Source organism: Cercospora kikuchii (genome assembly GCF_019650295.1).
Source record: "Cercospora kikuchii DNA, contig_00001, whole genome shotgun sequence".
NCBI lineage: Eukaryota > Fungi > Ascomycota > Dothideomycetes > Mycosphaerellales > Mycosphaerellaceae > Cercospora > Cercospora kikuchii.
Genome location: NW_025408582.1, coordinates 4,162,123 through 4,189,451, shown reverse-complemented (window position 1 = coordinate 4,189,451; position 27,329 = coordinate 4,162,123). Strand labels below are relative to the sequence as shown.

Sequence of the window (27,329 nt, the reverse complement as noted above, 5' to 3'; positions counted from 1 at the left end):
TCATGCAAGCCCAAGCCAATGGCGAGAAGGATTGGAGGTCTAGGCACGCCTCTCCGATAGCCTTGCATCCTTTATGCACGACTGCAGATTTGGCTCCCCTCACACGGGATGTCTGTGGCAGTTAAGAGTGGCATGATTCCTCTAGACATACCTTCCTTCGTGGAATTTGTCTGATCACTTCCTCAGCTTTGAGGCAAACTGGAGGACGACACTCGCTAGAATCAACATCGATGGCGACGACTCACATGGAGCTGCGAAAACAGAACGAAGAGCTGTCCCAGGCCAATGACTTGCAAACGAAAGAGGCCGCGCGCCATACCGCGACACAGCTTGACAATGATGGTGTTTCTGACGAGTCGCAAGATGGTCATCTGAGCGAAACCAAAAATACTCGCGCGGATGCGATGAATATGCAGCGAATGGGTAAAGACCAAGAGCTCGTTCGCAACTTCAAGCTTCTTTCCATTGCAGCTTTTACTGCACTCGCCACCGCCGCATGGGAGATCGGTCTCTTCCTCTTGTCGCCTGGCCTGATCAATGGTGGAAGATCTGGATTAGCGTACAACACACTCTGGAATTTCGTTGGCTTTGCGCCCATATACTTGAGTATGGCGGAAATGGCCTCAATTGCGCCGATTGCTGGAGCACAGTGCGTGAAAGCTATGCGATATGTCCACTGAGCTTTGCTGACCAAAACGTAGATATCATTGGACAAGTGAATTTGCGCCCGAGAAGTATCAGCGGGTACTCAGCTATATCACCGGCTGGACTTCGACGATAGCCTGGCAAGCCGGAAACGCAATGGGCATATTTCTGGTCGGATCTCTTGTCCAGACGATTATCCTCATCAATAACGAGGATTACGCGTTCCCTTCCTGGCACGGAACACTGCTTGCGATCGCCGCAATGGTAATTGCGTATATTCTGAATGTATATGGGTCGAGAGCGCTTGCAAAATGGCAAATTGCGGTATTCATCATCCATGTTGCAGCGTACTTTGGGTTTCTGGTTCCGGTCTGGGTGAATGCACCAAAAGCCAGCCACAGCCAGGTCTGGAACGACTTCGTGAATGATGGAGGCTGGAGTAGTATTGGTCTGACTGTTTTGGTTGGACAACTCTCTGGAATCAGCCAGCAAACGGGAATCGATACTGTAAGTTGCGTTCCAAAATGACCAGTGCGCTAAATTCTCTGACGCGAGGGACACAGGCTGCACACATGAGTGAGGAGGTCCGCGACGCCGCTTACACGATCCCACGAGCGATGCTGGTAGTCTATGTCGTCAATATGCTGATTCTGTTCCCGGGAGTCCTTACAGTCTGCTACGCGATGCCAGACCTGGAGGTTGCCTTGGCCGACAGCACGACCTATCCGGCAATCTACGTGCTGCGTCAGAGCATGAGCGTGCAAGGAATCACAGCCTTGTTAGCTTTCATCTGCTTCCTGCTCACAGCATCGAATGTGGTCTACCTTGCGGCAGTCAGTCGCGACATGTATGCCTTTGCACGCGACAAAGGCTTGCCATTCAGCGACCGGCTTGCATCAGTACACCCGAAGCGGAAGATACCTGTGGTAGCGACTCAGGTTTCATGTGTCTTCGCCACTTTGCTCAGTATGATATATATTGGGTCGCCCGTGGCTTTCTACGCCATCACCTCATTGCTGACAGTCGCACTCTTGCAATGCTACTGCCTTTCGATCGGCTGCATGCTGTGGAGGCGACTGAACCATCCCGAGACGATTCCGAAAGCTCGCTTCTCTCTGGGAAAGGTTGGACCCGCAATCAACGCGGCGGCAGTTGGGTATAGCTTGTGGGCTTTCTTTTGGAGCTTCTGGCCACAGAGCTATGCGCCCAGCGCAGCAGACTTCAACTGGGCAAGTCCAATATTCGCCGCTGTGCTTGTCATTGCTGGGGTCCACTTCGTGCTTGTTGCAAGGAAACGGTATTTCGGGCCCGTCGTACATGTCAGTGGGAGAGAAATTACCTTGTAGGGTGCGAAGCATCGATAGGAATGTTGAGCGGGTCGTATTGCTGGGAGGCTTTGCCGCTCGGTGACGAGTAACGTAGTCAGTGTACTCATGAGTCGTGGAGAGAAAGCATGGAAGAATTGTTCCGCGGTGTTGGTGATGCAGCAAAGCCCTAGAGGTGTGAGAGGGTTGTTCAGTCGAGTGCTGCCATGCGTGTGTGAAGACTGGCGCTGGAGAAGACCAAGCCGTGCCGAATAGATTCACGCAGGGATATATTAATGGAAAGCGGGCCACTTTTCCGCCAAGGGGGCGGTCGTGTACGAGGTTGTGGCATGGTGGTATTGCCAAAGAGTACTTTGGACAATCCCCCGACTTGAGCGTCTGATGCCTGATCTCGATCATCGCACCGTGGCATCGTCACGAACGGGATTGTTGGTGCAAGTGAATGCAAGTGGGTGCATTTTCCTCCGCAAGACGGAAGAAGCGATCTGCGACTAGCCTGCCGCGGAATGCAGGGCCTCCTTCCTGACAGCCAGACGGACGGCAGGCTCTTGGGAGCTGCTTGGCGAATATACTTGTACACTTCGCTGTCGACACCCCCCCTCGTCTGCATCTGCAATGTCTGTATAGAGTGCGCTGACCGTCTCCTTTGACTCATTTCCCTTTGGCGAGCATAGCATAGCAGAGCAGCTTCGGCAGACGTGACAGCGCCGACCGGATCGGCCTGCTCACACCAGCTCGCGCTCACGTTGGAGTAAAACGCCGGCACGATGCCTGGCCGCAACCGGCGAGTCCGACTCCTGGCCATTGCTGCCTGCATCATCACCATCTTCTTCCTGTACGAGCGCAATGCTGCGAGTTACGGCCTGTCACCTACACTCGTTGGCGGAGGAGCGGTGCTGAGGAAGCCGGAGGAGGACCCGCACGCCTACACTCCGCCCAAGACACCAAAGGAGCCGGATCGCGAACCCGTCTATACGCCTCCCGAGGCACCACCTATCCAAGAAGGCTCTGTGGTCAACCCAGATCCGAAGCCTGAGACGATACGAGTCGCTGAAACCACATCCGAGGGCAAGAAACCCGCAGCTATCGACGATGCCGAGTCGACGACGACCGAACCAGCTGTGAAGATAAAACAGCCGCTCCCCACTCTTCCGCCGGTTCCGCAATATGAAGGCGATGATGAAGATACGGGTTATGGCGGATATTTGGAAAGCGCGCCCGGCGCTGGAAGGGTAGAGGATCCGCCATACGTGTATAGCTCTCCGCCTCCTGTGCACTGGACCAAGCAGCCGGAGCGGTATCCTGTCACCTCGACAGTTCAACTGCCCACCGGTACTGCCGCCCCGATACCTCGTATACAGTCTGCCAAAAAGGGCGCAGATGTAGAACGACTCAAGGCGATCAAAGAAGCCGCGAAACATGCTTGGAGCGGATACCGGAAGTACGGGTGGGGCTTCGACGAGGTCGAGCCGGTCTCTGGTCAGGGCAAGAACAGTTTCAATGGCTGGGGAGCAACGTTGGTCGACTCATTGGATACGCTCTGGATCATGGGACTCAAGGATGAATTCGAGGATGCCGTCAATCAGACATCTTTCATCGACTTCACAACATCCCCGAGGAATGATATTCCACTGTTCGAAGTTACCATTCGTTACCTTGGAGGACTTATTGCAGGCTACGATGTGTCCGGACAAAAGTACCGCGTGCTTCTTGACAAAGCTGTGGAGCTTGCCGAGATATTGTACAGCGCATTCGATACGCCGAACCGCATGCCCGAGACGTATTACTATTGGAAACCGCAGTTCGCGACGAATAATCATCGCGCGAGCACTAGAGTAGTTCTGGCTGAGCTGGGCACGCTGAGTCTGGAATTCACGAGACTTGCACAATTGACAAAAGAGCCCAAGTACTACGACGCCATTGCCAGGATCACAGACGCGTTCGAAGAGTGGCAGAACCAGACAAGGCTACCAGGCCTGTGGCCGATCTCTGTGGACGCTAGCGGATGTGCAAAGCCTGTCGTACTGGCGCCCAGCAAGTCTGGCAGTCAGGTACCCGTTCCAGGAGGCAATACCTGGATGATGACTAGTGAGCCGGTTCAAGGCAGTGCCGATGCAGCCCAGAAAGCTGGGGAAGCGCTGGACAGCACAAGCAGGCATACGCAAGACTTCAAGGGAGACCCATCCGAGGATGTTCCTAACCTCAAGCAAGCAGCTGCAGAATTAGATTCATATATCGAGGACACGGAAGATGCAGCTTACTCAAAATTGAGGAAACGCCAGATCGATGTTGGCACAGCAGAGCAGGAGGATCCAGACCTGGTTGCCTCCGGTTTGCACAAGTCTGGAGCTTCCAAGAAATACCAAGCAGCAGAGGCGGATGCTGGCTCAGGCACATCGTACCAGAGTACAACGAGTAGCGAAGTGGCGCCAGCATGGGAGGAGCCTGAGTGTGTGCCTCAAGGACTACGATCGCCAAGCATGAACGCCCAGGAAACATTCACCATGGGTGGTCAGAGCGATAGCGTGTACGAATACCTGCCGAAGGAATACTTGCTGCTCGGTGGTCGACTGGATCAGTACAGGACCATGTATCTGGACAGCATGGAGCCTACGATCGAGAAGCTCGTTTTCCGGCCAATGACTCCAGAGAACCTCGACATCCTCATCTCTGGAGAATTGACGATTGCAAAAAATTACACGACTGAGGAGTGGTATGAAACTCATATACCCAAGGCCGAGCACCTGACTTGCTTCACGGGAGGCATGCTGGCAATGGGTGGCAAAATCTTCAACAAGCCTGAGCACGTCGAGATCGGCAGGAAGCTGACAGATGGATGTATTTGGAGCTACAACTCCACAGCCAGCGGCATCATGCCCGAGAGCTTCGTTGCCTCGGCTTGCGCGAGCAAGACTGACTGTCAGTGGAATGAAACATTGTGGCATGAAAAGCTTGATCCGTACAAGGAGTATCGCGATGAGCAGCGGGCCATATGGATTGAGCAATACGGTGAGCAGGCGCTACTCTCTTGGACCACGCCTACTCCGGCGGCCTATCAATCAAATTCTCGCACAAAGTATGGTAGCCAACATGGAGGGCCCAGCTTCTACAATTCTGGACAGTCACCTGGACATGGCCGCATGCCTGAAAATCTGGCTTATGCCAACAATGGTCACCCGAACATCAACACAAAAGACAGTGATCTGACAAAAGTGAAGGATACGAGTAGCTTTGGAAGTGCAGAAGGCGCCAAAGATGGAGCGTCAAAGTCATCGCCTGAGGAAGAGATGCAACTGAAAGACACGAGCAGTTTCGGTAGTCTCAAGAAGAGGCAACTTGATGCTGCAGCACAGCCAGCGGCGCCCCAGCCACAATACGTACCGACCAAAGCGTTTCCTACAGAAGAAAATGAAGCATTGGTAAGGTCTTCTTTCGCTGATGACTCCGAGGACACCGTCGCGGTCCCAGCTCCCGTTCCAGCACCACTCCCCAACATACAAAATGACCAGGAGCTTTACGAAGAACCTTACGACCCCTACGTCGCGTCAGCACCAATCTACACACCTGCACCACCACCAACGCACGAAGAATTTATAAAGCAAAAGCTCGAAGACGAGCGGCTTCCACCCGGGTTCGCAAGGTACGATAGCAAAAAATACATCTTGCGACCCGAAGCCATCGAATCCGTATTCTACATGTACCGCATCACAGGAGAACAGCACTGGCGTGATGCGGGATGGCAAATGTTCAAGGCTGTGGAACGACACACACGAGTCGAATTCGGGCACTCGGCGATTGATGATATTTCCAAGACACATCCGGAGCATCTCGATGGGATGGAATCTTTCTGGATTGCGGAAACGCTCAAGTACTTTTACCTGTTGTTCGATGAGGAGGATGCGTGGAGTTTGGATGATTGGGTGTTGAATACTGAAGCGCATTTCTTTCAGAGGCCGCAGGAGTCGAAGCGCTCGCCATCGTCATCGTCGGCTTAGAAAGTATTGAGAGGGTTTGAGGACGATTGAAGGCTGCTTGAGATGGCTTGGAATGTGTGAATCGTAGGCGCTGCACTGTTGGCTTGATTCAGCAACGGGCGTGAGGGAAGGATATGTGATACCCCAGAGGGAGTTTTGAGGTCTTGGCATAGCGATGGTGTTTTAATGATTTCTGTCTTCTGAGGACGCGATGGTGGACACCTGATGTATTTGCTAGTACAGAGCTGTAGCAAAGCATGAAGAATCTGTTCGACCCACTGGACTCAGTGCAAATTGAGGAGGACCAGCTATCAGCTTACAAAACGCCCACAATGCAGACGAGCCCTCGATGAGGGTACGAGAGACGCGAGAGGTCGAGACTAAGTTAGCTTCTAGACCCCAATCGACGGTATCACGAAGTCCTCCTATCGCGCCTCATCACACACCTCTGGCTCAACATTTCCGCGCGCGTCCTGCAAGACCACGCTGACAAACGATCAAGCGCGAAACTACAGCTCGGCAAGATCGGTTATCTCGCCTGACGAAGAAAATGCATCACATTCTCTTCCGGCGAGCTTCCGGAAGCGCAGTATAGCGATTCGGAGCTTGGTCCGCCTGGACCCAGAATGCTGTTTTCTCGCCGATTAGAGATGGTGCAGAGAGGAGTCTCAGATACTGTAGATCTGAGGCATGGCACGGCATGGTGCGTGGCGATAAATGACGCGCGTCTCTAGCGAGCCGGAGGATATCGATCGTTGGGGAGAGGTTGCACAGTAGGGATGGGCTAGGCGAATGAGGTGGAAAGGGGGCTCGAGATGTTGCGATCAGTTCATGTTGTGTGAGGGCGGGATGGGATGCGGATGGAGGGTGTACGAGCGAAACGAGTCCACGGCGCGAGATCTGGTTGCGCGTTTCTTCGCAATCGAGGGCAATCTTGATTTCTGTGCCGTGTCTCGCAGGGATGGTGTGAAGTCGCGGCAGGGCAATTGGTCGGGCATGGTATTTCATCTGTGCGTCAGCTGGGCGAAGGAGATCTGGGTGTGGTTGTACAGATCTTGACAGGACGAGCAAGTCGTCCGGGTGGAATGTGGTTGCGCGTATTGTTGTGCTCCGAGACGCCTGGGCTTGCCTCCGGATGTTGGCGCTGTTGGAAGCTTTCTGTGCAGATTGGACGGGATTGGCGGTGGGTCGCGCAGACGGTAGTGGTATCGGGATTAAATAGGCGAGAGTGCAGCGAGTAGCAGGTATGTCGCTTGAGCTTCGGAGGCAATAGCAGACGGCATTGTGTGCATGCGGAGCGAAGTCCGAGCATGCTATTGCGTACGAGTTGGCGAGGGACAGCTGCCTGCGGGAGATGCAAAAGTAGTATGGCACAGATTGTGTGAAGTGGTGGAATATGATGCGTGGCGTAGGACTGTCTTCAAGCATCAAATTCGGATCGGATCTGTGCAGCCCATGTCAGGATGGTCAATCGTGAGACATGCTGGACATGCTGTAGATGTGTCCAGTCTCAGCCAGAGAATGGCAAGAAGATGCGATGTCCTGCGCGTCCAGTGTTTTCGCCTAGCGTTCGGAGAGTGCTCCGCAGGAGTTCACTGGGAAGATGTGAGACGGTGGGGTGCATGTTCCGTGTCGTTCGGAGGATTAGAGGCACTCGGTGTGAGATCCTGAAGAGGCAATCGTGCTTCGTCGTGCTGGCAGGGAGGTGCACATGGTTTTGCATCGCTGGGACGGGCAGGCGACGGCGTGACGAGAGATGGTGATACTTGCCTGGACGTGCAGTACCTCATGGCTACGCCAGCTGCCCGCTCGCCGTGGAGTCGTGCCATCTGCAGGCCGTGTGCAGTGGGAAGTCGTCCCTCGCCAGCGGGTCGGAGGCGGTGGTGCGACGACTGCCAGTGTTCGCAGGTGAATGCAACTGCCAATAGGAGCGATAGCATGGCAGCAGACCCGCACAACCCTGGCCGGCTCCTTGCTGTAGCCCGTCTTGCTGTGCTCGCAAATCTGCCTGCCAAACGCCGCTGACATGGCGTGCCTGGCCAGCATGAGATGCCTAAAACGATCTGGCTGCCATGTGCCGTGGCGTTCCCTCCCTCCTCCCGACCTCTGCAGCGCGCACGCTAATGACGCTGTGCGACATTGGAAGCCGCTTGCGTTGGATGTGTTGCAAATAGGCACCTTGATCACTGAACCATTCCTCATCCGACACTCAGCGATCCGGGCTAACACGGAGTAGCTTGGCTCAGATCGAGCACGAGTGAGAGCAAGCTGAAGAAGGGGACAGCGTCGGCAGTTCGTCCGGATATAGCCACAGGAGAAGCAATGCCATCACTCTTCACCTCGCCTTCACCTTGCCGTTGCTGTCGACTGTGACACTCCAGGCCTGCCGCGAGGCCTTAGCGCCGGGCCCGATCTGACATCTGAGATAAGCGAGAAAGCGTGTCTCGACTTTCTGCCCATCACTGCCGCGATGGGGCAGAGCGTTGCGAGTCTATCCCTTATTCAGCCTAGCGCTGATGCAGCAAGATCGAAGATGAGGTCGAAATCTGGCGTCTGGCGGACTCCGCTTTTGCTGGCGAGCATCAGAGCCAGAGCCACACAGGAAGCCTCGCACGCCCGGCAGCGCTTCCGCCGCGATCTCTCAGATCTGTCGGAGGCGCTCCTGATCATGGCCTGCATCTCGGAGGAATGTTGCGACGGCTCGGCGAGAGACCTTTTGACCACACAGGGGCACTCTGCTGCGGCCACTTCGTACGGTCCGAACAGACACTGTGCGACGACCATAACCACAGATGCTGCTATTCGGCTCGAGAACGTGACGCGAGCAATACTTCACGCGGACCTGGTGCCGGACGGCATTCGTACGTACGGCTGGCGAGTTTCTCCTACACGAGCTATGGAGGACAGTAAATTCTTTCTCGGCTCTACGCTGATCAACTCCACTCTTCGTGCCTTGAGCCTTGAGCGCAACAAACGTCACAGCTCGCCGATGGGATGCGCAATGGGCTGCGCCCAAGACAGCAGGAGATCGAAAATCATTGAGATTCCCGCACCCTAGCGCATTGCGGCAGCGTTGCCAGCGGGGACAGATCTCGAGTCTATCTCGTACCACCGCCTGCGGCACCAATCACGATCGGTGGAACAGCACGACTTGTGCTGTCTGCAGCGCCTCGGGGACAATTGGAATGGCCACTCGGTTACCATCCTGCTGGTGGAGGTGCGAGCGGGCAGAGAGACAGGCATGCGCCTTAGCCTTGCAGCTCCCTCACGCGGCCGGGTCTAACGATGGCCAGGGTAGCAGAGCTCGCGAATCGCTGCCCCGTAGGCTCGTAGCCAGTTCGTCGACGGAGGCGCGCACTTTATCTCTGCCACAGCGCCGCCTCGCACGCTGCATCCTCCAATCCACCGCACTCACCACCACTACCACCACCACTCACTCGCCATCACCGTGTCTGCACCAAGCCACCGCAGCGGCGTTTGTTATTAGACAGACACGACGACCAGACCCTGCCGTCGCACGCTGGTCTCCGATACCAGTGCACCACAGCTCGCCACCGCTATCGCCCCGCTTCTCACGAGCACTCATCCTTGGGCTCGGGACATCGCTACCGCCAATCGCCTGCTACGCCCGTACGTCTCCTTCACTCACCACCTGCCCTCTCTCGCTCTCTCTTGCAACTCTCACCACATTTGCATCGTGTTCGATCTTGGTGCGAACAGTGTACTGATGACTTCCAGCCTGCATTCACGTGCGAACACGACTGCCTCCACTGCCTAGCTACAGCTATCAGCCACCATGCCGCCAATCCGCACCGTGCCGATTGCGAAGCCCATTCGCACGGAGCGCACCCACGAAGAGAACCAGGAAAGGTTTGTGCCGTCGCTTCCCTATCTGAACGCACCTGCTCACCTTCCGACAGAGCCTACATTGCTGCATCGCGACGAAGCGACCGAAGTCTGGAAGCGCGCGTCGAATCCGCTCGACGAGCATCCGAGATCCACAAGAAGCGCACCGGTCGATCACTACGCGTCAGAGAAGAGGATGTGATGAACGAGGAGATGTACGAAGAAGAGGATGACGACCTGCCCATGCAGTTCCGAAGAATCAACGCACTGAACCCCGGCTTCGCCTACAGCGCTTTCAACGAGCGAGTAAACAGCTACCTGCAGGGACAGATCGGAGTCCGAAACTACTTGCACCAAGCAATATACCAGGCCAACCAGAACTACAATGCCAATCAAATGTACAATCCAATGTTGCAGCAAACCGGCCAGCAAGCGTGGCAGATGAACATGCAAAATGCTCTTCCTGCATCTGCACACGCCCGGTCGGCATCGATAGCCACTCCACAGTCGTTCACCAGCCAACAACAGCAATCACCAGGCACGAAGCCAACCACGCCAAGTGCATCAGACGCGCAACGACCAGCCTCCACTGCTGTTTCGCCTGCCGCCAGGTCATCGACCGAACTGCGAAGACAGAGTTCCAGCTCAATGACACCGGCGTCGATGGGAATGCAGCCTCAGACTCCCGGACAATCAGCACATCCTATGCAATCGCCATCTCTGGATGGTCCATTAACACTTCAGCTTGAGCCCAACGTACAGCAGCTGGTGGATGGTCAGCAGGCCGCGCTCGGCGTTCAACCATACATGATGTCCAGCGGAGTCCCCATGCCATCCATGAGCTACTCGTACAATCCCAATGGCAAGTCAAGCAAGCGCGACTCTCCGGTCAGCGCTCAATCTGGACTGCAACAAACCCTCTCACCATACAACATGCACCACGACCTTTCATCAGGATCACTGTATCAGGAGCCAATGTCAGCCGCGAGCGCGCCAGGTGCACTCGACTACAACTTTGGCTACGACATGCTCAGCAGTGACTTCGGCGCCAACTACAACACCGGCGCCGACTCCAAATACGCATTCGATCTGGACCTTAGCAGCGGCCACCACACAGGCAACGCAAACAACAGCGGGCAGGTCACACCCGCCGGTCTGGAGGCCAGCTGGAATCCCGACGACTTCTTCAACTACCCAGCATCTGGCGAATGAGGTTGAGCATGCTATCACAGCAAGATGATGCAACGTCATACCGTGCGCGCGGTTCCGTCGTCAAAGATTCACCGGCGCGGTTCCGGTCATGCACGTCTCACCCGTGAGCCAGTAGCGCTCTCGCAAGGCTATCGCTAGACCTGTCGTGGCAACGCACTCGTGCAGAAACACCCGCGAGTATCTTCGATCATCGGCACTTGCCCGATGGCCGGGGGCTACGAAGAGTTCGACCGGTCGGAATCCGCCGTATCCACTGTAACACTAAGAAAGTCGCTTCGATGTGTATTATTACGATGAGAAAGCTCGGGAGAGATGTCGCCAGAGAGACAATAGGCGCGGAGCAATGGAAGCAAAGGAGGAAGTTGATGAATGCAACGAATCTCATTTAGATACCAAACTCATAACATGTAAGGAGTTTTGGAGCATGTGATGGAGGAAACAAATGGAAGGAAAGCAGGCCTGCGAAGTGTCGTCTGCGGCTCATTTTAACAGAAACAAATCCAAATATCAATTCCGCTCAATAACGAGTGTTCGAGCGTGGAAGCAATTCTCTCATATTTTCAATCCGACTTGAGACTCAATACTCACGTCGCATTGTCGACTTCTGAAGAGACGAACGTGCACAAAAGTCTCACTGCGAGTCTTTCGCAATGCCGGACTGGCGGGTCGAATCATGAGGGACCTCCCGGTCGGGATCAGCTCTGCAGTCTGATAATGTTCTACACTACTATTGCCGGGACCGAAGAAGTATGTCTGCATGTCTATAATATTGTAGTTCACAGAGTGGAAGGCATGAGCATTAACTCACTCATGGGTAGCCAGATAGAGCGCAGAAGCTCCAGTTCAGTTGCCTTTGCATATACGATACTGTACTACGATATCTACCTCGTTGCGCTGTCCGTTTGATCACCACAGTAACGACCTCACTCCCATACATCCAAATCATCATCCTTCCATCAGCTTCGGGCCTCATGCTTTCCCTGAAACCTGGTACGCTCCACTGTTGCGTACCAAGTAAACGGATTCCCACAGACTGTGCGACGTCCAAGCTCGACCCAAACGACGACATCCGTTCTCGTGGCAGTTTGTCCAAATTAGGCAGGAGCCTTCCAAATATCTTCCTGCTGTGTCAAAGCTTGCGCGCTAAAGCCCATAAAGCCTGAAGGGCGTTTATATGGCGCTGGTACGGTCAGGATGACCTCACAAGCGCGTGCGACGCGTAGCTTCTGGTTCGCGTATCTTGTTACCATTGTTCTTGCTGGGGAGCATCGTGCGTCGCTTGTGCTCTGCCGAGCCAAAGGGAACGAGTTGAAGGGATTACTGATGGTGCGCTGCTCGGTGCCGTGGAGTGGAGTGAATATAATGTCAATTGTTTCTGCGATCAGTAATCTCGAATCGACGATGGGAGTCTTGCGCACGTAGCTCGTGCGCGGAGTAATTCCAGAGCTGTGGAGATGGAATGATGATAGTGGAACGAGCAATCGCTGGAAACTGGAGCTGCGTTGTTGCACGTTGTCGGTGAGCTACGACAGTTGCTCGAAAGTGCCGTGCGGCCTCAGCTGCTGCGCAAGTCGGAGAGCGTCTCATGGTGTGCGCTCCTGATTGATGATTCATGCCTTGAACACGACAAATGCATGCCACATTCTCTGCTGCAACACTTTGCGCCTTTGCGACTGTTCAGGTCCATGCGCGCAGAAGTGCAGGTCCCCGATGAGGATGTGCCTGGCCAGCCCGAGTCCTTGTCTTCAGTACGCGTGCGCGCGCATTGTCAGCCTGTTCCCAAGAGTCGGAATCGCATGCAGGCAAGCGAGCGGAGGGTTGCTGGCATATCTTTGGCTCCCTACGTGGAAGCTTCGTGATGACCAGAGTTGCATTTCTGCTGACCCTGGACCTTGACCAACCACGGCCTGGAAGACGGAATGGCGCGGAGTCGTCCATTGAAATTGCTGTAGTGTATATTCAACATGCTTGAGAAATGTCGCGCGTCCAGAAAATCTTCGATGAAGCACATTTTAGAAGAGCCTCTCGACACGATAGAGCAAGCGCTCGAAGCCGCTGCAGCAGCAGACGAAGCAACACCGCCGAAAGTATTGAGCATGGACATTGTCAACATAGCCACGCTTTTTGCGCCGCTATTGTTGCTTCTTGTACTTGCTGGTCTCACATTTTGCCTTGTTCGTCTGAGAAGGAGAAGGTACCGTCCATGAATAATCGAGCATGTGCGCAAAACTGGCGGCAAGAAGCTGATGGAGCAGCAGTCACAGAGCCGAGACGAGTAATTTCCCTCGCGCAAGCACAGCAGTCCCACCACCTCAGAATGATCGCCAGCGACAAGAAATCGGACCGGAAGTCAGTGAGCCTTGGACACCTTCACTGACATGGTGGTGGGCGGACTGGTGGCGACCGACGAACAAGCATGAGCCTCACGGCAGGAGTGTGGCCAACGTCCACACTCGAGATCAGCAAAACGACGATGTCGAGTTGGGCGAGCGAAATCGCAGCAAAAGTTCGAGCGAGGTCTCCTCACCAATCGCGCAACCAGCACCGGCTGTCCAAACTCCAGGACTTGCAACTCCTAGAGGCGAAGTATTACGTCCCATGAGTCCTGCACCAAGTGAGAACACTTCGCGCTCCCGACCAGAGACGATTCGCGATGTGTTGTGGTGGGAAGGCGTGGAGTGGGAGGAAGGATCGAGGACACGTAGCGCCAACTAGCCAGTCATCGATCGCATGCATTCGCGAAAGTTCGAATCGTTTCGGCGACGACACGTCGACAATATTGCTCGAGACTCTGTTGCAAAGTGTCCATTGCGTCAAATGTGACTCGAATCGTCGACCGTTATGATGTTCTCTGTCTGGATTGAAGAGGCTCCCACCTTCGCCAAAATCGCACCCCATTCCGCAACCACAGTTTGCAGCAAAACTTCACGTCGCACTTCGCAATATTTACTGCAATGGCAAGAGGCATGAAGAGTTCGTCAAGACAAGATGGCGCACAACCCAATCGTGCGCAACGGCGACAGAATTCGAAGGTCGAGAGGTCCAGTACGAGAAAATCCACTTCCATCCCCAGGTCCACGAATCTCAACAAGCTCCCGACATGGATGAAAATTGCCATCGCAGCGATCGTCTTCACATACTGCGGCGGTCCAAGTCTGCTCGAGTTCGTCTCCGATCAGTCCCAAGACAAGCCACACTGGTTCCTGGCCCTCGTTCCTCTTGTGGTATTCAGCGTCGCAGGCTATGGATGGTGGTCGTGGAAGATCGCTGGTACAGCCAAGGCGGCGAAAAGGTTCCCAGGTCAAGGTGTCAGTCCGATGGAGAGAAGGCATGGCAGGTGGAGGATCAGACGAGCAGGGCCGGAGTCTTCGATGCCGTTACACCAGGCATCAGAACATCTGAAGGCACGAGAGTCAAGCAGAAAGTATACCACGACCGTCCTACAACCAGCACAGGCATCACCTCGAGAGCTGGGGCAGGTCGCTGTACCTCAAGTGAGCTCGGTATGAGCCAAGCCTGTTGAACTCCAAGATGGCGAACCCGGAAGAAGCAAGGGGGTCTTGCAACATCAACGAAGAGTCACATATATCTGCACGCGGAATATACGCAGCAGGCCAGATGTTCTCTTCATGTGTAGGATCCGCGTAAGCTCCACCGAGGAGTTAGATCCGTGTCCAAGTCCTGGTCCGGAGGTCCCGCATCCAGCACATCGTCCAGTGTCACATTGTCTCCGTTGTGCTCACCACTTCAAAATGCTGCTCTTCCCACACTCTCACTCCCATCCACCTCTTCAATCCTCCTTTCTCTCCCCCTCGGCCAAATAAACCTCCACTCCAAACATCCTCCCCACAACCCACGAATGCCCTGCCACAGAAATCGGTCCTCCCCTCCAAAGAGGCAAAACCTGACTCCGGTCCTTCCTCCTTTGCTCCAAATCCCTGAAAATAGTCCCCCTCTTGAATCCCTCCACATCCTCTCCTCTTACCAAACCCGTATGCACATCTGCCGCCAAACTCCACAGCCCCGCACATTCCATCACGCCCATGACGCCCAAGTTCTGTTGTCGTGCTTCACCAACGAGTTCGAAGCATGTGTAGTCTTTCTTTTCATCGACTTGTAAGCCCTCGAGAGGAGTTGTTCGCCAGGAAACTTTCGGAACGAAGATAGAGAGGCTGAAGAAGCCGACGTTACGGAGGAAGAGGTGACGACCGAGGGCTACAGCACAGGCGATAGGAAAGTCCAATCCAAGAGCAAGGTTGCCTGTGATGCTGTCCTGTAACCGGATCGTTTGAGAGTCGTACGGGTTTCGATTCGAATAGAAGCTGAGCAGCCGGTGGAAGGGTGGGACACGAGAATCGGAGGGCTGCGAGGAGGAGGGCATCTGGGGCTGTTGTATCCGGCGGATGAAGTGGGCAAGGTTTCGGAGGGCACGAGGACTTATATGAAATGGGCACACCGGACTTCGGAGAGGACGTTTACATTGCACGAAAGAGGTAAACGGTTGGCCATGTGTGATCAATGCTTCCCCTTCGTCGACGTCACGATGTATTGTGCTACGCGCCGTGATGAGATATACGCGCCGTGACACGGTGAGAACTCCGGGGGAGAACCTCACTTCTATCTCGTGCCTATGCCAAAGTGGTCTGCTTTGTATGAAAGTGTGTCCTTGTATCACCCGTTCGTGCCATTACCACACATCTTGATCATGCCAATCACTGCTCCAAGTACAACGTGAGTTTAGATGCGGAACGCCGCAGCGACCGCGACCAGGACCAAGACAAGCGAGCTTGACGCTTCAGCGGCGGCGCCAGTGTATGGCACGATCGATTGCGATGGGACAGTACCTGGAGCGGTGGCCTAAAACATGTCAGCGCTTTGCGTTCCGGGATGGAGCGTTCTTTAAGCGCTCCTAAATGACGCATTGCGATGCGATAGCTGGATAAGACTTACCGTCGACAAAGTACCGTTCAGCGAGCTGGTCGGGGCACCAATGTTTCCGGACACAGTAGTGTGCGCGATAGTCTAGAAGCTTCAGCACAAATGTCCCATCCCAGGTTCTGGAAGGACTCTTACGCTGTTGGCAGAAATGGTCGAGCCACTAACAGTGCTCGAGAAGTTGGCCGGAGCGGTCACCGTGCTGAAGACGAATGAGGTGTACTTGACGACGGTAGTGGTTGCGACTGCGCTGGTTGTCTCGGGAGATCCGAGGGTCGTATGTAGTGGCACGGGCACCTTTGGCGGCGCAGTCGACGGAGCAGCCGTGGAAGAGGCAGCCGTGGAGGAGACAGCAGTGGAGGAGACGGCGGCGGTCTTGGTGACGGTTACGGTCGAGCCGCTGGAAGACAAAGTCGTCGCTTCAGTCGAACTGCCGAGAGATGCAGTGACCGGACAGATGGTCGTGGTCTTGTCGATGACGGACGTGAGCGTCGGGCAGTCCGTGACATCTGGGCCGCAGGAGAAAACGGTCTGGACGCGCGTCGAGTATACGACAGTCGCCCCGTTGGTGATGGCCGCATCTGGAGTCCCGTTGTCAGTTTCCGCGCATGGCAGCGAAAGGGAAGCGTATTCCGCACCGAAGTTGATGGTAGCGCTGTCGGCTGCCACAGTGCCTGCGAACAGCGCGGCGAGGATCATGTTGACTTGCATGGTGGCGGCGGATCTCTGGCCGGGATGTTGTATGTGATGGGCGACGGCGACAGGAGGTGCAAGAGAGCGTGCGGCGATGAGATTGCAAAAGTTCAAGCGGGCAACAAGACGAGCTGAGTTTGAGAAAGAAAGAACAGGCCGTTGTTTGCTTCGTAAACACAAACGTCAGCGTCAGCGGATCACGAATCTCGGCAGGCCCCGCCGCGAGTGCTGAAGTGAAGGCAGGTACCATCACTTGGTATCGAGCTTTCCTCGCGCTCCTTTCGCGTCATCTTCTCTCTTCGTCATCTCACAGCAACCCCGAATCGCATCGACTTCGCGTTTCCAACATGGGCGCCTTGATGGATGTCGTCCGCAACGAGCCACTCGAGCGAATCGTGGAAGCCATCGTGGCGAGAATTTTGCTCCCCTACAAGACACAGGCGACCTTCCTCAGCGAAATCGGCCAAGCTGTTCCAAGTCCACCTGGCGAGATCTGCTTCTCCTGTCGTGGCTCTGATCACCAAGCCTTGAGTATTCCGGTCAGTATCACTGCGGTCAATCGGCTTCTCGAAGAGACACTGACACTGATACTCATGATAGCCATGTAACCACCCAGTGTGCGTGAAGTGCATACTCAAGTTCATGCCCCAGTATCGCAATCGCTGCGGTCTTTGCCGTGCCTACTGGTACGTGTACTGCCTCCACTCGCGTGACGAGTTTCTGGACCTCTGACTCTCTCCAAAGGTACGGACCTTCTCCGCCGCCCAGCATCACCACCTCGTCGGATTATTTCCGTTTCGTGACCAGAGACCGGTCCCTGCTCTTCTACGCGGCTGTCACCCTCTTCGCGTTCAAGAACCTCTTCTTCAGCACTTGGCCGCACATGTCTGTCGATCTTCCGACGATGATGTCGTTCGCGTATCTCTGGCTGTCGCGCCTGCCTAACGACGCCATCTGGTGGGATTTTGCTTGGCATTTCTTTTTTAAAGAAGAAGGACGCATTTCTTACCCGGAAGTGCTGGGCGTATGGACTTTGATTATCATGTTTGCGAATGTGGTGGTCATGATTTCACAACATGCCATGCTGAGCTACATACAGGAAGTGATCGGCGGCTGCAGGTCCTGCGTCAGATACTGAGAGATGCGCCTTTCTCCTGAGACCATTAGGTTTCTCAGCTGCCGAGGGTGACCACAGCTGGCAATCACAGTAAGAGAATGGCGGAATCAAGGCAATAGCCTAGCAATCACATGTGCCTCTGAACATGTTGAGGCTTCTCTGTTCGTCAGCTTGGCCAGACGGCCAAATTCAGCATGATAGCTTTGCCTGAGACACGAGTTTGTACACTGGAATGAAAATAATTCGTCAGACGTGCATTTTCCTTTGCAATGCTTCCGCAGGAGCTCATGGTGACGCGGGTGCCTTCTGGGCCAGCGCAGGCTCATACTCATGCACCTTCCCACAGCGTGCGGTTGCACAATCTCTGTGCTTCCTGCTGCTTCTCGCTGCTGTCATGGAAACTGCTTGTCGGCAACAGGTAAGGACAGACTTCTGCAGGCAGCTTCCATGGTCATGTCCTCCAGTCCGATTCAACTTCTCTTGCTGCTCTTCTCCTTCATCTTCCAGACTCGCATCATCAACGAAACACAACAATATCACACAGCATACACCAGCATTACAACCGGCTTCAATCGCCAAAAAACACACAGTATTCAACATGCATACGTTCAGCATCATCGCGACGGCTTTCGCACTTGGAGCTGCAGCTCTGGACTCTCCGACAGCGCCGGCTTCACGCTGCGAAAATAAATGCAGGCAAAAGTTCCCGGGTGGAAAGCCACTTGACCGTTGCCTGAAGGACTGCCAACTTGGTGAGTGGGCCCGATATAGCATCCGCGACTCATTCTGTACTGACACGTCCTAGCCCTTTTGCCAGCATGGCCACATCCCCCTCTTGCACTTGAGGCTGCAGCCTTGGAACCTACGGCAATGCCAATCAGTGAATGCGACAAAAAATGCAGGGATCGGTTCACTGGTGACAAACGACTTCGGGGTTGCCTCAAGTACTGCAGTGGTGGTGAGCAAGCGTATTGCGACGTTCGCGACTCTTGCTATACTGACATACACAAGGCCCGCCTCTCGCACTTGAGGCTGTAGCCCTTGAGTCCACCACAACGCCGACCGGGAGCTGCGAAAAGCGATGCAGGGATTGGTTCGCCGACGGAAGCATACTCGACAGTTGCCTCAACTACTGCAAGTCCGGTGAGCGAGCCTACTGTGCCATGATGAGCTTCGCCATTCTGACAAGACTAAGTCTCCAGCACGCTTGCTGCCCGCAAGGCCAGTCCAGCTACAGTCACGGTTGTCGAGACCTTGATCTACCACGAAACGATCTGCCCGACTACGCCACAAGAGTGCACCTTTGCCCCCAAAACTGAGTCCGCTCCGCAAAGCACGCCGTCTCAAAAGTCCAGCAGCCAATCAAGCGAGCCACCGGTCTTTCCAACGTATCCCACTTCTCGCGCGTCGACGGCAGAGACCTCGCCTTCTGTTGCTACGACTTTGTCTCAACCAACACCAGCCCCAACGACTCCGAAGAGCACTGCAGTGCCAATCCAGAGTACCGAAGTACCAAGCACGCTGTCATCTGGGCCGGACAATAACGCACCAAAGAGCACGACCGAGTTGTCTACGAATGTGGAGCAGACTCCCAAGCCCACTCCTGCCGATGAGCGACCACAACAGTCACAGCCTGCTGTCGCAACGGGAGGTGCCTTGACGCACGGAGCCAGCTTTGGCGTTGTCCTCATGGCCATCGGAGCCATGCTGTGAGCATTTGTAGCATTCTTGCGTTATCGTAGTCTCTTGAGAGTTGCATGAACTGAAGCTTTTGTTCTTCCAGCATCGCAGAAATCTGTCTTGATCAGTTTACGTGTGCATGCCTACATTGATTGAGTCATCAGCGTCAGTTGCTCCGCGTCGTGCAGTAGAGTCTCGTCAGTCAGACTTCAGACAGAGAAGGACAGACAGAGAAGGACACGAAGTGAAGAAGTCGCGTCTCGTGCACGGACCCAAAGCTGGCTCGGAACGATGACATGGCCGCTGCAGCTGCCGATCGCCAGCTTTCCTTTGACGTGCCAACCGAAGCAGCTGCCTGCGCGAAGCATCGATACCGTACGAGCACATTCAGCCAACATTCAGCGTACATTCAGACGGACCTCTTGACTGATGGTCACGAACATGGAGCGCTTACACGTATCCACACCATAGCCACCGAGCAAAAGTCAACCCGAACGAAGCGCATCAGACGCCATTCAAAGACTTCTGGACACGACACGACACAACGATGCGGCTCGCATACTACGCTGGCGCCAGCACTTTGGCGGCGGCAGCATGTCTTCTAAAGGCCTTCTCGCAGCGACCGAACTTCTACTCTGCAACCGTTTACCTCTCGCAATCCAATGCCTGCCTACTCATCCTCACGAACCTGATGCTCTTGTTAAGCACCTCCTTCCTCTACCTCCTCCAGCGCCTACTCTATGGGCCCCTCCGACCAATCGAAATCGAACAGCTCAGCGAAAAGGCCTGGTATGCTGTGCTCGACACTCTGCTCGCTATGCCGAGCTTTAGAGAGGACGTCGGCGGCAGACTACTAGTCATGTTTGTGCTCCTCCTCGCAGGCAAGGTGTGGGGATGGATCGGAGAAGGAAGAGTAGACGTGCTGGAACAGGGACAGATGATGGGAGGCGCCAACAACAAATTGTTCCATGCTCGCCTTGCCACAAGCTTGCTCATCTCATTGGCGTTTGCGATTGGCATGTTCAAATACTGCTTGGAAGTGGTGATCGAGGACCCGAGGCCCGGCATGATGGTTATATTTACCTTCGAGTTCGCCATTCTGTGTGTCTTCAGCTTGTTCACGGCCATCAGATATGGCCTTGCGGTTTGGGAGATCAAAGTGACAAAGGAGCAGACTGTTGCCGCCATCGAGCAGAGGAAGGAGGAAATCAAAGCTGAAAGAGAAGCAGCGATCGCGAAAGCAAGGGAAGAGGACAGAGAGGTCCCGACATTCGATGAGCCGATCGACGTGGACGAAAATGAAGTCGATGTGCCCGGGTGGGAGGACAAGAGAAGGGTGCTCTTCGTCGTGGAGGTGGTCACAGACTTTGTCAAGCTGGTCATCTACATTTTCTTCTTCACGGTCAGCGTCACCTTCAACGGGCTTCCCATGCATATCATGAGGGACGTCTACATGACATTTGCCAGTTTCAGCAAGCGAGTGACGGACTACATGGCGTACCGGAAAGCAACGAGCGACATGAATACGAGATACCCAGACGCTACGACGGCAGAAATCAGAGGTGATGCATGTATTGTGTGCAGGGAGGAGATGGTCGCCTGGGCTGAAGGAGAGCCACAAGCTGCTGCACCGGGCGCGGGTGCAGATGGGCAACCAGCTGCCGCACCAGCTCCAGCTCCAGCTCCGGCACGAAGGAGGGATGAAGGAATGCGCGCAAAGAAGCTTCCTTGCGGACACATTCTGCATCTGCGATGCTTGAAGGCATGGTTGGAAAGACAGCAAGTATGCCCAACATGCCGACGACCTGTGGTAGCAGCAACGCCTGCTGCTGGAAACGCAGGAAATGCCGCTGCTCCAGCTCAAAATGGCCAGCCTGGACAGCAGCCGCCAAGACCGCGAGGTAGGATATTCAATCTCGGGCCACTGCGCATAGGGATGGTGAACGCGCCGCGAGGGCAGATACAAAACGTCCTCAACCAGATTAGGAACGGCGACGCACAAGCTGTACAGCAAGCACTGGACCCAGCAGGAAATCCCGTAGCAGGCGGCGCGGGTCAGCAACAGCCAGCTGCTGGACGACCATGGAACGCAGGATCGCAAGTGCCAACACACGTTCAACTGCTCCAGCTCGAACAAAGGATCGTGCGGGAAGCTCACAATCTCGGCATCGAGCAACAGCAACTAAATACTTTGCGCATGATGGAAGCCGAATTGGCTAGACTACGGGCACAACACATCTCGGCTCCGCCTACTGGCATAACCAGATACCCAATGCCGGGCTTCTCACCGCAACATCAGCTGCTTCCCAGTCAGCTACACGGCAATCCGAGTCAACAGATGAGCAGCGGGCATGAGCACCTTCCACCAGGTACGGTGTTACCAGAGGGCTGGACTGTCCTTCCGCTGCAGCCCGCGATGAATCTTGCTGCTCCCCAGCAGAGCGCCGGCTTATCGGGACCACGTGTCTCCAACACTGGCGGAGTAGCGCAAGCCCCATCGCGAACTCAGGATTCAGCGTCTGCCCAATCTGAGACTGTCAGCTCGCAGGCTCCAGCATCCGTGGCGCAGAATGGACTTCAATCGAGTACCCCCGGTCCACAGGGTCCAGTGGACGAGCGAGGATCGCCGCTCTTCGTGCCGGTGAATACCTCGCCAGCGCAAGATAACACATCAAGTACGCAGCAACCCGATAGTGCTGCGTTGCGTGCTGCTGAAGAACGAGGGGAGGCCGCAGGTCGTAAATGGGCGGCTGCTTTTGCAAGCTCCAATGACTCGGCTTCTCTTCCGAACACATCCACGCGTGGCCGGAGTGCGGCCGGCCCGCCAGGACCAGGAGAGCTCGTATCTGGTACGACGCCCAATCAAGCGCCTCCGCAGACAACGCAAACACCATGGAATGATAGCGGTTGGTCGTTCAATGACCAGTCTCAGCAAGATTCCCAGTCCGAGATAAAGCAGTCAACGACGCGAATCAATTCCTCGTTACCGACTGCCCAAAGCGCAGAACAAGGCGATCCTGAACAGAGTCAAAGCTACAGCGGCAAGGGCAAGGCCAAAGCGGTAGAGGTGGAAGATGTCCCAGATCCCGAGGCTTGATAGTCATACCTTTCTTGTATTGAATAATTTCTGGCATTGGCTTACGCAAGAGCAGTGTAAGGGTATCAGACCATCGTGCAGCGTTGTCTATCAAGAGAAAACGCTTATGACATCTTTTATACAGTAAGATTTGCTTAGCGACCCTATTCAGGTCAAGTACGTAGGCTCGACTACGTTCGGTCACGCTAGCTGAAGGAAGCAGAAATGAGACAACATACTGAGAAAGACCTATGCGATCACACTGTTCAATCCGTAACGCCGAGAGAACGTACCATCAAGTAGCCAGGTTAGTCCGAGCTTCTCAACCCACCACAACGAGGCAACTCCTTTTCCGCACCAGACTTCTTTCGGTGGACTCGGTTTCGTCACTTCTTGAACGACACCTCGAGCATATTCTTCTGGCGGTGATGGCGTGTATCCAGGCGCGCGATTCCAACCAGCTTTGATCTTGTCGACAATCGGTTCATACGGCGAATCGCTCGCGAAAGCCATGTCCTGCTCGTAGAACATTGGAGTTGCCACAGCGCCGGTCATTACGTACACGACGTGACATCCAAAGGGCTGCAACTCAAGTCGCAAAGTTTTAGCATACATCTCAACGGCGGCCTTGGTCGCATTGTAAGTCGCGCTCGTGGGCACATGGACCCGGCTGGAGCCGCTACCAGTTATGGCAACAGTGCCCTTGGCTGCAATGAGAAGCTTTGAGAAGGCTCGAGTAAGTGCCATTACAGCAATCACGTTTCCTTCGAACATCCAAACGTCGTCGCTACGAATGTAGGGCTCCTCTCCACCAGCCTGAATGGCTTTCTGTTCCTCTGCGTCGTATTCGATAGCCATGCTGACAGAACGCACGCCGGCGTTGTGATATAGGCAGTCCAGTTCGCCTCCTTGGTCGATGGAGATCTGTTCGCGTGCCGCAGAGACACTCTTGGCGTCTTTTATGTCAAGCGCGAGAAGCTTGATGTTGGAGTTCCCGGCCAGATTAGCCATCTTGGCAGTGTTCCGAGCCGTTGCAAAAACGGTCCATCCTCGCCTGGCAAACTCGAGTGCTAGAGCATTGCCAATGGTGGCCTCTGAACACCCTGTGATGAGTACAGATTTACCCATAGCTTAGTTTGAGTTTCCAACTTAGATATGACTGTAGAAATGGCCAGTAACAGTAGAGCATGATGCGAATAATCGTAGCGATCGCCTACTGTTAAGGCCAGCATAATTTGATACATGCCTCGGTATAGACACTGATACAGAATTGCTTAACCCCGTCAAAAATCACTTAACCCCGCGGGCAGTTGCTTAACCCCGCGTGTTGTGGGTGAAGGTAGTCTCTGGTATGCTATCTGTGTCGCAGTCTCTGGGGAGTGCTTGCCTTTTCTGAATTCTTTGAATCGATAGCCGCCGCCACCGCCATGGCTTCCACGGATTGACATTGTCATCATCACTATCGACTTGCGCGTGCTTACACGAGCAGAGCCTGACCGTATCGGACTTTGGACGACGTTCCTCGGCTCTTTCGTACGATCAGACGTGTCTGCTGGCAACTCAACCTTCCTGTCCGTGAATGGCCGCTGGAAATGTTAGGTTTGATGCTATGGGCAGAGAAATCAGCGCATGGCCGACTAGCCCATCCGGATTCAAGACGACATGGGCATCTGCTGGAGCTGTCGAACCGATCTACTTCTTGCTAAGTCTCCTATCGTTGATTTCGGCGTATGCAGGCCATCGTCTTCCTACACGTTTGCATGTTCTTTTGCAGATGTTTTCTTCCTGTATGTCTTCGGGGGTGGTCCGGGGAATTTGACAGTATCATCGGATAAGCAGCAGTACTAGAATGAAAGAACTCAACATACCACTTGTCGATCACGACAGGTTGTGATTGGATCAATGAATGCAAGACACTTTCCAAATCAGATCAGCCATCTTCCTGGCACAGAGTTCTCAGGCATTTCTCAGGCCGACAAATGACGCAGATCATAGTGGTCCGAGCCCAAACCCTAACATGGGGTGCCATTTCTCGTGCAGTTGGTCGTACGTTGCTGACTACTTCAAGGTTCCTGTTGCTGCTGATCAGCCAACTTTCTCTTCATTCGATAAATACCATGCGAAACGAACAACGCCGAGGGCTGTAAAAGGATGTCCACAGGTCGGCTGGTTGCAATCACGCACTGTCTGGTCTTCATCTCCATCAAGTTACCAAGTCTACTCCTTCAACCAGTTCCGGCCTTCGCCTTGCGATGCGCGATCGCTTTCGTACTCCATATCCTGGCTTACTGGGCGCTTGCCATCGCGGCTGAGGGAATCAAAACTTCGACAATACAGGCAAAGACCGTCACTGAATATGAGAAGCGCAAAGGTGCGAGAGATGTGGTGCCAGACGTAAAACAGATCGGCTGGATAGCGGCAGTCTATTCTCTACTTCTACCATACTTGAGCCCGGGACTGCATCCATGGACTGAGTTGGTGGTGCGTGTGTCGTGCTTCTTTTTGGCTTGCAAGGTCGCGGATTTGGTTGCGTTGAAAGCACAAAAGCCGCCGCTGTTGCTTTCAGAGGGTGGTATGAAGGACTGGAAAAGGAAAGTGGAATATGTTGGCCGGCTCTTCACGGAAGCAAGGTATGCTTCGTTCGATATCGCGATTGATGACAAGTCGAAGCGAAAACTCTGGCGTGAGAAACATTCAGCAAGGTACGAAATCTTCTGGATCTGGGGACCGCGAATCATCATTCCGATCGCGGCGTTGCTCTTTCCGGTTGCGGAACTGCAAATATTACTGGTCATCGTCATCGTTAGTTCGGGACTGGAGTTCGAGCATTCCATTCTGCATCCTTCTTGTCCGAATTACATGTTCCTCGCTCCATTTGCGGCCTCTGGTATGGCGGAATTTTGGGCCGTACATTGGCATCAGGGAGCGCAGAGCTGGCTGATCTCCGTGGGGTTCCGGCCTTCGAAGTGGTTTGCTATGGAAGTTCTGAGATGTTCAAAAGACATTGGAAATGCCGTGGGTGTGCTAGGAACGTTTGCACTGAGTGGACTGTGGCATGCGTGGTGTGCGGCAGTGCTGAGTGAACGTCCTTGGATGGCTGGGACCAGCATGTTTCTGGTCTTCGTATCACAGGGTGTGGGTTGTTTATTGGAAAGGAGTTTATGGAAGAGTCGCGATCCTAATTGGGTCATGAAGATGATAAGCTGGTCGTTTGCGATCGAGTGCGGAGCGTTGTGGCTGCGATGTATGGTTCCGACGCTCAAGGAGGGAGTGCTCTTGATGAATTTGCGCTGACAGACCTTGGACAATTCTTTGTCGTTCGGATCGCGATGGAGAATGGAGAGTAATGAGTCGAGATGCTAGCACCAATCTGCTAGTGGTCACTTCCAAGCTCCCGATCACTGCAACTGCCGTCCGATGTTGAAGTCCCTTCAGTAAGAAATCGCAGAAGGCTCTACATTAACCGTTCAGATCACCAGATTCCATCGCAATGAAAGCCAGTCTCGGAAGGAGGCAAGCGGTCCAGGCTTCGTGCTTATTATAGAGTTCCTGGGCGGAGAATTCATGGCCCGACTGGGAATGACCTTGGACGACATGCCAGGACTCTTCATCAGCCGGCGCTGACCACTTCGCGAGACCGACAGTGAGACGCTTGTCTTGACCTCTTCCGCTCGTTCTTAGATGCGTTTCGCATCTGTCACATAATGCGGATAGCTCCATAGCTCATGGCACGAGCCAGAACAATCGAGCTTGGATCTGCATGAGAGTCGAAAACAACCATGAGGCTCCGGACCCTAACGTTAGATCTCGTGATGCTTTAGCATTTGTTGCTTGCGGAACTCTAACGAGGATTGTTACCAACAAGTACCGCGTGCAGCTCGGGGTATCATATGCGCTGTGACGTGACACTGAAAAACTTATGGTTCTTGCAATCCGGTTCTTAAATACCATTTTCAAAGCCAGACGCGATATGTCAGCCTAACATCCTTTCGCCCTCGTATGTGACTACCGCTCGAGTCTGGATGCGGTCAGAATGAGATCTTGAACACAATATCGACTACCCGCCGGACAGACGACCAAGCAAAGAGCAAGATTGGATACTTGAGCCTGTCAGTCCATACAACAAGTCATCGACATGAACTTTCCTACACTGGTTCTCTCTCTCCTTACGCTGTCTAAGCTCGCGATAGCTACTGTGGTCATCACACGCTGGTCAGACTCACGCTGCGACGGTGCCTGGGTCTCCTGCACCGAAATTGCGACTCTGAAATGCTGCACCACAGCCAAAGTCACAGGCGTAGTAGGTTCCCTCTCCGGCGGATTCGCATACATGCCTGAGGGAAGTCGTGGTTATGCATGGCAGGGAGACGTCGAAGGAAACAAGTGTGGGAAGTTCGTGGCCTGGGTCAGCGAAAGCGGGTGTATCGATGCAAATTCTCGTGGTTTTACGGCATTTGCTGGCTTCTCGTGGGTGAGAGATGTGGGCTGGCAGAGAGACGAGGCGTCTGCAGAGGAGATAGAGGAGGCTTTCCGGTGTCAGACGAGCCAGGAGCCTGATACCTTGGGCTTGAAAGACGGATCCGAATTCAAATTGGACGGTATGCGTGACGAAGATCAGCAGGAGCTGTGGGAGCTGGCAACCAGCGGCAGGAGTTACGAGGACCTACCCGATAAGTTTGTTGCCTTTTTCAAAGGACGAAAAATGTGATATGAATCGGTTGCTGCGCTTGATTGGACCCTGTCATTGGAGCTTTCGTCATTCGACATGCATAGTTGCCGAAAAAGGACGTTCTTCGCAGGCTGTGGGATCTCCATCTCTCTGCCTG

The 27,329-nt window shown here is 54.3% G+C and overlaps 11 protein-coding genes across 11 annotated transcripts; 8 read left to right on the top strand and 3 right to left on the bottom strand.

Annotated features, from left to right (window-relative positions):
- Positions 1-245: 245 nt before the first annotated feature.
- On the top strand, positions 246-1,991 carry CKM354_000162800 (uncharacterized protein; the record flags this gene model as incomplete). The annotated part of the gene is made up of 3 exons (XM_044796757.1): positions 246-649; positions 702-1,152; positions 1,209-1,991. The coding sequence occupies 3 exons, from the start codon at positions 246-248 to the stop codon at positions 1,989-1,991; spliced, it is 1,638 nt and encodes a 545-aa protein (XP_044652692.1).
- A 746-nt stretch (positions 1,992-2,737) lies between these two features.
- CKM354_000162700 (uncharacterized protein) lies at positions 2,738-5,965 on the top strand (the record flags this gene model as incomplete). Its single annotated transcript, XM_044796756.1, has 1 exon — positions 2,738-5,965. One exon carries the CDS (start codon positions 2,738-2,740, stop codon positions 5,963-5,965), a length of 3,228 nt encoding a protein of 1,075 aa, XP_044652691.1.
- Positions 5,966-9,740: 3,775 nt separating this feature from the next.
- On the top strand, positions 9,741-11,002 carry CKM354_000162600 (uncharacterized protein; the record flags this gene model as incomplete). Its single annotated transcript, XM_044796755.1, has 2 exons — positions 9,741-9,814; positions 9,865-11,002. The coding sequence occupies 2 exons, from the start codon at positions 9,741-9,743 to the stop codon at positions 11,000-11,002; spliced, it is 1,212 nt and encodes a 403-aa protein (XP_044652690.1).
- Positions 11,003-14,792: 3,790 nt separating this feature from the next.
- CKM354_000162500 (uncharacterized protein) lies at positions 14,793-15,383 on the bottom strand (the record flags this gene model as incomplete). Its single annotated transcript, XM_044796754.1, has 1 exon — positions 14,793-15,383. One exon carries the CDS (start codon positions 15,381-15,383, stop codon positions 14,793-14,795), a length of 591 nt encoding a protein of 196 aa, XP_044652689.1.
- A 356-nt stretch (positions 15,384-15,739) lies between these two features.
- On the bottom strand, positions 15,740-16,648 carry CKM354_000162400 (uncharacterized protein; the record flags this gene model as incomplete). Its single annotated transcript, XM_044796753.1, has 4 exons — positions 15,740-15,859; positions 15,953-16,024; positions 16,076-16,518; positions 16,576-16,648. The coding sequence occupies 4 exons, from the start codon at positions 16,646-16,648 to the stop codon at positions 15,740-15,742; spliced, it is 708 nt and encodes a 235-aa protein (XP_044652688.1).
- A 329-nt stretch (positions 16,649-16,977) lies between these two features.
- Positions 16,978-17,768, top strand: CKM354_000162300 (uncharacterized protein; the record flags this gene model as incomplete). Its single annotated transcript, XM_044796752.1, has 3 exons — positions 16,978-17,169; positions 17,231-17,316; positions 17,375-17,768. The coding sequence occupies 3 exons, from the start codon at positions 16,978-16,980 to the stop codon at positions 17,766-17,768; spliced, it is 672 nt and encodes a 223-aa protein (XP_044652687.1).
- Positions 17,769-18,345: 577 nt separating this feature from the next.
- Positions 18,346-19,460, top strand: CKM354_000162200 (uncharacterized protein; the record flags this gene model as incomplete). Its single annotated transcript, XM_044796751.1, has 4 exons — positions 18,346-18,499; positions 18,553-18,705; positions 18,759-18,890; positions 18,943-19,460. The coding sequence occupies 4 exons, from the start codon at positions 18,346-18,348 to the stop codon at positions 19,458-19,460; spliced, it is 957 nt and encodes a 318-aa protein (XP_044652686.1).
- Positions 19,461-19,974: 514 nt separating this feature from the next.
- CKM354_000162100 (uncharacterized protein) lies at positions 19,975-22,524 on the top strand (the record flags this gene model as incomplete). The annotated part of the gene is made up of 1 exon (XM_044796750.1): positions 19,975-22,524. The coding sequence occupies one exon, from the start codon at positions 19,975-19,977 to the stop codon at positions 22,522-22,524; it is 2,550 nt and encodes an 849-aa protein (XP_044652685.1).
- A 228-nt stretch (positions 22,525-22,752) lies between these two features.
- On the bottom strand, positions 22,753-23,631 carry CKM354_000162000 (uncharacterized protein; the record flags this gene model as incomplete). The annotated part of the gene is made up of 1 exon (XM_044796749.1): positions 22,753-23,631. One exon carries the CDS (start codon positions 23,629-23,631, stop codon positions 22,753-22,755), a length of 879 nt encoding a protein of 292 aa, XP_044652684.1.
- Positions 23,632-24,654: 1,023 nt separating this feature from the next.
- CKM354_000161900 (uncharacterized protein) lies at positions 24,655-25,797 on the top strand (the record flags this gene model as incomplete). Its single annotated transcript, XM_044796748.1, has 1 exon — positions 24,655-25,797. The coding sequence occupies one exon, from the start codon at positions 24,655-24,657 to the stop codon at positions 25,795-25,797; it is 1,143 nt and encodes a 380-aa protein (XP_044652683.1).
- Positions 25,798-26,638: 841 nt separating this feature from the next.
- On the top strand, positions 26,639-27,211 carry CKM354_000161800 (uncharacterized protein; the record flags this gene model as incomplete). Its single annotated transcript, XM_044796747.1, has 1 exon — positions 26,639-27,211. One exon carries the CDS (start codon positions 26,639-26,641, stop codon positions 27,209-27,211), a length of 573 nt encoding a protein of 190 aa, XP_044652682.1.
- Between the last annotated feature and the right edge of the window lie 118 nt (positions 27,212-27,329).